Below are 7,628 nucleotides of genomic sequence, written 5' to 3' on the forward strand. Positions count from 1 at the left end.
CTCCACGGATTGGGATGGGGGCACCTGGTGTGAGGGAGCAGGGACGGGGGGAAGGGGTTCCCCCTTCTACCTGCACAGGCAACTTTGAAATGTGAATTCAACTCCCTCAATAATGCCCCTGAGCCTATTAGCATTGCGGGCTCGTGTGTATGATTTGGAAAGCGTTGTGGGAAAAATATTTCTGCATAGATTTCCCATTGTGCAGCCCAGAGCGGTGGTCAGCGGGGGGAGGGCCAGGGTGCTCCCAAAAGGGATTTAAGGGGAGAGGGTAACTGGGGTTGCCCAGTGCTTGCCCTCCCCATCAGCTCGCAGCTGGAGCAGCCTGCCCAAAGGATGGCTGGAGTAAGTAGTTTGTTTTGCAGAAGAAGGGAAAAATCATCAGGGCGAGACACCCTTGGTGGGACTGGTGGCGTGCAGTGGGTGGGTGCTGGTGGGGGGAGCGTGGGGGTAGTGGGAAGGCAGCCCCAGCTGTCCTGGCCTCGGGCAGTGGCTCTCCAGCCCCCGGGAGACATGACAGTTGTCCCCAGAGGTTGGGGCTCCCTGCGCCATGAGGGCTCGCAGTGCCCCATCCCGCGGGCTGGAGTGCTGGGCACTGGCCCAGGGTGGTCCCTGTCCCCTCCGGGCTGCGTGCCGCAGCGGGGACCGCGTGGCCCTGTGCTCCTGGCTGCTGCTGGGACGTGCGGGTAGGCAGGGTTTCCAGCCGGGTCCCTGGCCCCCTAAGTAGCAGATTATGGGATTTGAAGCTTGCAGCGCGGACTTTGCTTGGCTGTGGGGTAACACAGAGGCCCCGGGAGCACTGTGCAGAGGCGTGCAGCCCCTCTTTCCCCAGTGCTGGGAACTCCCGGGGAAGGATGGGGAAAGGCACTCGAATCCCAGGCACGCCGGACCAAGCACCTCACTTGCCTCAAGCACGAGTATCACACAATGTGGGTTTTCTGCCAGGCTGACATCCCCATCAGTGACCTGAGCAAGCCTCAGCGTTACTGTGCAGTTGATGGCCCAGGGGACCTGGTCCCTGTCCCAGCTGTGCCTCTGACCCACACTTACAGGTGCTGTGGGAGCACCTTCAGCTGAGCAGATGGATCTTTCCTGGTCCGCTGTGAGGCAGACGGCTGCTGCAGGAGTGGAGCATCTCCCATCCCTCCTTCTCTTGCCCAGGGCAGGGCCAAAACGCAGCTGTTTGTCAGTCTCTGCAGTTTCTGCATTCCAAATAGTTTCAGTGTCAAAGGTGGGACAATGCTGGCGATCCTGCATCCTCTGCTGGCGATGCTGCTGGAGCAACAGGACTTTCTGGGCTGGCAGGGGGACAAGTAGATGTCCTTGTGCCCTCTCACTCTAGCACGAATCAGACAGAGCCCAGCAAACCCCAGTCATGCATTGCCCTCTTCTCACTGGGAATGAGAGAACACAGTTACTGTAGCCCCGTCTTTCTCCAAAATGGGCTGCTTTTCTGGCAGAGGCAGAAAACAGGCAGCACTCAGGGAGTCCAGAAAGCACTGCGTGGGTGGTGAGAACAGCAAGGAAAACATTCAGGCTGGGATCAGGTCATGTCCCCAGGGTTGGTGCCCATGGGGCAGAAGCACCCTCAAGCCTGCTGCTTTCCTCTCCCACAGATGCCAAGCTGGGACTACCTCCTCTCTCTTTTGAAGATGCTTTCCCGCAGAAAGCAAGTCCCGGCCAGCTTGGAGGGCTCCAGCCTTCGCCGCTGCCTCTCCACCGTGGACCTCATCGCCTTGGGAGTGGGCAGCACGCTGGGGGCCGGTGTCTACATCCTGGCGGGAGAAGTGGCTAAGACCAGCTCTGGCCCCAGCATCATCCTTTCCTTCCTGATTGCAGCCGTGGTGTCCGCTCTGGCAGGGCTGTGCTACGCCGAATTCGGGGCCCGCGTGCCCATGGCAGGGTCTGCCTATCTCTACAGCTATGTGACGGTGGGTGAGCTGTGGGCGTTCATCGCAGGGTGGAATCTGCTGCTGTCCTATGTCATCGGTATAAGGCCCTTTTGATCCCTCCTTGCTTTGCTGTGGCTTTGCTGGGTGTCTTTCCCAGACCCTGCAGGGCCACGAGAGCTGCCCCAACTGTCACCTCTCCCCAGGTACCGCCAGCGTCGCTCGGGCCTGGAGCGCTACCTTTGACCAGCTCCTCGGCAAGAAGATGGGGAGGTTTTTGGGTGCTCATGCCACCATGAGCTCTGTGGGGCTGGCGGAGCACCCGGATGCCTTTGCCGCTGGCCTGGTGGTCCTGCTGGCAGGTAGGATGCCTCCCACTGTGCCACCCTTCATCATGTAGGATGAGGTCCTCACCCCACCATAGGCTCTTCAGGATGGTGCTGACCCCTCTGAGGCTTTGGCATTTCCCTGAGCAAAGAAGGGGGAATAAAAGGGGAATCTGGGAAAATCTGTAGATGCTCCTGATTACGACTGTCCCCCCTTTTCCACCCTCCCTAATAATGTCTACCCTGGGCCTGGTGTCATCCAGGGGGCTTAGCCAGTTTTTCTCTGTTTGTCCCCAGGGCTTCTTTCCTTCGGAGTGAAGGAGTCCACCACGATCAACAAAGCCTTCACAGCTCTCAACGTGCTTGTCCTGCTCTTTGTCACAGTGAGTGGCTTCATCAAAGGCAACCTGAGCAACTGGAAGCTCAGGGAGGATGACCTGCCACGGGCACCTGTCCACGAGGCTGGGTACGAGGGGCTCCTCTCTCCCCATGCTGCTTTCAGAGGGGCGTGGGGATGGCTGGGTCAACCCCTTAATGCTTTATCCCAGGAAATCTTGCTTTTCCCTGTTTCTCCCTGCCTTGTTGGCAATGCGTGAAAGAGCCAAAGTGCTGGGTTGATGCTGTAGGGGTGAGCAGGTTGGATGGGCTGTTCAGCCTGGCCCCATCCTGGGACCTCATTGCACTGACCCCTCTGCACTGCCTCACTCTTCCTCCTCCTCCCAGGAACCAGTCTGTGGCCGACAACATGACCAGTGCCTTTGGGGTGGGAGGCTTCATGCCGTATGGTTTCACTGGGACCTTGGCTGGAGCCTCTACCTGTTTCTATGCCTTTGTTGGATTTGACTGCATTGCTACCACGGGTAAGTGAGGCAGGGAGAGATGTTGGTGGGACCCTCCCCTGCAGGCTGGGGGGCTGTGGCAGTGATTCTCTCCACAGCCTTGGGCACTGGTGTAGTGCTGGGCTGGGACTGCGGACATTACTGGCTCTGTGCTACAGCTGCTCTCTCCTGCCCTCTGGGACTATAAGAGTCCATGTGGCATGAGTGGGCTAATCCTGAAGCAGAGAGAGTCCCTATCCCCATAAACCTGGAGCCTAGGAGGTCTAGTGGTCCTTGCGAGAAGGCCTCTGTGTCCCCTCTCATGGGGACATACAGGATATGCTCTCCGGCCTGAGCTGGGCTCTTAGTATGCCACGCACATTAAATGAGAATCTGTTTTTACACCTGAGCTTGTCCTCCCCAGGGGAAGAGGTGAGGGACCCGCGGAGATCCATCCCCATGGGCATCATCCTCTCCCTTCTCATCTGCTTCCTGGCGTACTTCGGGGTATCTGCCGCCCTCACCCTGATGATGCCCTACTACCTCCTAGACACCATGAGCCCACTCCCAGTGGCTTTTGAATACGTTGGGTGGAGCAGTGCAAAGCATGCTGTGGCTGTGGGGTCACTGTGTGCCCTGACGACCAGGTGAGGGGAGTCCTCTGATGGCAGCTCTGTGGCTCAGAGCAAGGTTGCACCGGAGCTAGAATACATCTAGGAGCTATCACCAACCCCTTCCTTCTGACTGCCCTCTCTGCTTGGCCAAAATCCCTCAGCCTTTCCTCACAAACCCTGTTGCTCCCAGCCTGGCCCCTCCTGATCATAGAGAGCAACCAAAAACCCTTGGCATACCGCTTTTAGCCGAAATTGGAGGGAGTGGTCAAGTGTTTGGTGGCACCATGAACGCAGGAGCAGGCTGGGGTGTCTCAGTATGCACAGGGCTCCCAATGACCCACAGACATCACTTCCCCAATAACTGTCCCTCATCTAACGGTGAGGGAGGTGCTGGTATTGTCAGCATGGCCTTGAGAAGGTCATGGACCATACAGATGAACAGGAGCTCTCTTGGCACCCAAGGAGGAGCAAAAGGCAAGATGGGTGCCTCCTGGATGCCTGCTGTCTTCTCCCCCATCTCCTCCCCTCTGTGCAGCCTCCTGGGCTCCATGTTCCCCATGCCACGGATCCTGTACGCTATGGCTCGAGATGGGCTTCTCTTCAAACCTCTGACTAAAGTTAGTCGCCGTCAGTGCCCAGTGGTGGCAACGCTGGTGTCTGGAGGAGTGGCAGGTGGGTGAGCGATTGGTTTACCCCTTAACCTTGAGCAGGGCTTGGTGGATGTCCTCTTTCAGCAGGACAACACAGACCCCCTAGCTCGCCAGTAGCTGTTTGAGCAGTATCTCCCCACCCAGAGGGAGGTCTCCTCACTGTGGGAGAGACACCATTTGGCCTTGATGCTGTCCCAGACACCAGTTCAGCCTCTCGGAGCTGCCAGGCAGGAGGTGGCAGGATGCTTTGCACCAGGTCATCGAGGTGCTTGAGTCCTGCTGCAGTGGGTGTCGGGGGGGCCCAGGGGGACAGGGGGACAGCATGACTGAGATGGGCACAACAGCAGTGTTGCCAGCTCTGCTGGGAGGCTGAAAGGGCTTCTTATCCCTGCAGCTCTCCTGGCCCTCCTCTTTGACCTGAAAGCCCTGGTTGACATGATGTCCATCGGCACGCTGTTGGCCTACTCGCTGGTGGCTGGCTGTGTGCTGCTGCTCAGGTGAGGCTGCTGGGGACCGGGGATGGGGCTCACCCAACTTTTGGTGTTGGTCATGCCCGGGGCAAGGCACTGGCCTTGATGCACTGTGGGTGCACTCTCCATGTGCCTTAATATCCAATATCTGCTTCTCAGGTATCGGCCTGAACCCAGACCTCAGGACGCTCCTGCAGGGAAGGTCCTGGCTGTGCAGCTGTGGTGGGACCATCTCGTCCAGCCGCCCCTGCGTCCCACCCCGCGTTCCTCCACCACGGTGGCCTGGGCTCTGACAGCCGTAGGTACGCTCTGGCAGGAGGGTTGGACTAGATGATCTCCAAAGGTCCCTTCCAACCCTGACCATTCTGTGATACACCTGGGAGCAATGGATGGGATTTATGGGGAGCCAGCACGGGGAGACCCATGGGGGATATCGCTGTAGCACGGGCTGGCAGGTTCCTGCTCGCTGAAAACCACCGGGCAGCGGGATGCAGGCAGGGCCTGCCCAGCTCCCTCCTGCCCTATCCCAACTGCCGCACAGCTGGCTGCCCCGATGGGACCTCAGGAAACTCCTGCTCCCTCCTCTTCTCAGGCTGGCTGGAGAGAAACACTAAATCCATGATCAGCCACCCAACCCTGTCCCCTGGTTGTCCTTTGTCCCTCCTGCCATGGCAACCTTGGATGCTGCACCCCGGGAGAGGGACGGGCTGAGCCCAGGGAAGCGCTGCCCTGACGCCCCGCCATGGTCCCTCCGCAGCCGCCCTGGTCTGTGCTGTGAGCTGGGTGAGCACCACCGGGCTGCCCTGCCTCCAGGCTGGGGGTGCCTGGTGCATCGCTGCTCTGGCTCTGCCTCTCCTGGGGATCCTGGTGGCAGCTCTGCTCATCTGGAGGCAGCCTCAGAGCCGGGAGAGAGCATCCTTCATGGTGAGCACACGGCCTGGCTCTCGGGGACCGCCCCCAGGGAGAAAGACCTTGGGGATGGAGAGGAGGCAAGTGCCACAACCCCATGGGGAAAGGGACACACTGCATCGGGGAGGGGGTGTGTTCCCTCTGCTTCAGGCCGGGCAGACCTTTGCTGCATCCGCGTTGAACAAAGCGCTGTTGGAGGTTTGTTGTTGTTGTTGTTGGAGGCAGCTCATGGGGTTTTCTGTAGGGACTGTGAGGGCCACCTGGTTCTTCCCCCCACATCTTGCAGGCTAAAGGGGCAAGTCCTGCAGCCTCAACCGAGCCCAGTGCCTGCTGCATGAATCAGAGCCGCTCTTCTGACATGCTGGATTGGTTTTGCTAGTGGTTTACTGCCTCCCCCTTAAATCCTGCAGCACCTCCTGCCCCAGTGCAGGACCTGTCAAGCAAACCACGCTTCATAAGCATCCCTCTCCAGCACAGGCTGCAGTTCCAGCTTAGGTCTCCAAGCCTCAAAGCCCGACGGCCGGGCAGCAAAGAGCCCAAGTGGGCTTTAAACCCCCTGCCTGTGGGCTGGCCAGTGCCTCTGGGCAAAGGCATGGCCCCGTTACCTTGTGCTTGGTCCCTGCAGGTTCCCTGCCTGCCCTTCCTGCCGCTCCTCAGCATCACCATCAACAGCATCCTGATGGCCCGACTCAGCGCAGCCGCCTGGCTGCGGTACCTGCTCTGGATGGCCATCGGTAAGCCCGGCCACCCTCAAGGTCCCAGAGCTGGTGGCAACCTCTTTGGGTGAAGCATAGGTGGTTTGAGAGCCTGCGGCATTAACGCTGGCTGCAGAGCTGCGGTGGGCAGATGGAGGAGATGCTGACTTTTAATGCCACAGGGTGGCAGGAGCACCCCATCCTCTGACACATGGCCCAAAGGAGTGGGAACTTTGTGGCTGGGAGGGGAGAGAAGAGAGAGGACCCCCCCACATACACCCTCTTCTGCCCATTCCCAGGTTTCCTCATTTACTTTGGCTACGGGATCCGGCACAGCGCAGAGAGCCGCCGACCTGACGAGGCAGCCCCCCGGGAGCCGCCAGGAAGCATTCCCAGGGAGGTGGTCCTGGAGCCCTGCGGGACTGCGCGGTGTCCATCTGCTCCAGGGCAATGAAAGGAGACAGGCCGGTCCCTGAGCGCCCGCGCCCCTCCACCCTGGGCCCGAGGGGCCAAGATGCCCCTCGGGCTGAAGGTCTCCTCTCACGGAGGGGCACAGCCCTGACACGAGCCCCCGGGAGCTGTTTTCTCCCGAATCTCATGAACCTCCCTGAGCAACCTGAATCCTCATGGCAAGCCCCTGCTGAAGGAGTTTTGTCTGCAGAAGATAAAGCAGAGAAGTGTTTTTGCTGCTGTTGTTGGGTTGTGGGTTTGGTTGGGGTGGGATTTTTTTGCCTTTGAAACCTCTCCCTGCAGCTCCCCAATTTCCCCCTGTCCCCTTGCCCACCCTGTCCCTCAGCTGCTCACAGCAGAGCGGAGGCTTCTTGTGCTGCCCTGACCCTCCACGCTGCCTCGGCACCCTGGGGCAGGCAGGGCTGACCTGCCCCGTCCCCCCGTGACTGCCAAGGCACTGCCTGTGACAGGCTTTTTTTCCTTACCGTAGGCAAGTCCTTTTCTGCACTCATTTATTCCTCCTCCTCAGTTCCCAGCCCTCCTCTTTCCCAGAGCTGGGCACATTCCTCTGGGTCCCACGCAGGATCTGCCATCAGGGGAGCAGGATGCCCGACCCTGCTAGCATCACCTCCCTTTGCCCAGCCACCCTGCCCCCTTCAACTACAGCTAGGCAGGAGTTACCGGGGCAGGAACCTGCGGGCTCGTGTGTATGATTTGGAAGGCTGTGCTACGCCGAATTCGGGGCCCGCGTGCCCATGGCAGGGTCTGCCTATCTCTACAGCTATGTGACGGTGGGTGAGCTGTGGGCGT

At 59.6% G+C, this 7,628-nt stretch overlaps 1 protein-coding gene across 1 annotated transcript; it reads left to right on the plus strand.

The window, feature by feature from the left end:
* Positions 1 to 1,568: 1,568 nt before the first annotated feature.
* LOC309677376 (cationic amino acid transporter 2-like) lies at positions 1,569 to 6,822 on the plus strand (the record flags this gene model as incomplete). Its single annotated transcript, XM_082490173.1, has 11 exons — positions 1,569 to 1,986; positions 2,093 to 2,248; positions 2,510 to 2,678; positions 2,936 to 3,072; positions 3,455 to 3,677; positions 4,180 to 4,316; positions 4,689 to 4,791; positions 4,924 to 5,066; positions 5,522 to 5,688; positions 6,299 to 6,407; positions 6,668 to 6,822. The coding sequence occupies 11 exons, from the start codon at positions 1,569 to 1,571 to the stop codon at positions 6,820 to 6,822; spliced, it is 1,917 nt and encodes a 638-aa protein (XP_082346299.1).
* Positions 6,823 to 7,628: the final 806 nt, after the last annotated feature.

The sequence above is a fragment of the Vanellus vanellus genome (genome assembly GCF_965231255.1).
Source record: "Vanellus vanellus genome assembly, chromosome: 13".
Lineage (NCBI taxonomy): Eukaryota > Metazoa > Chordata > Aves > Charadriiformes > Charadriidae > Vanellus > Vanellus vanellus.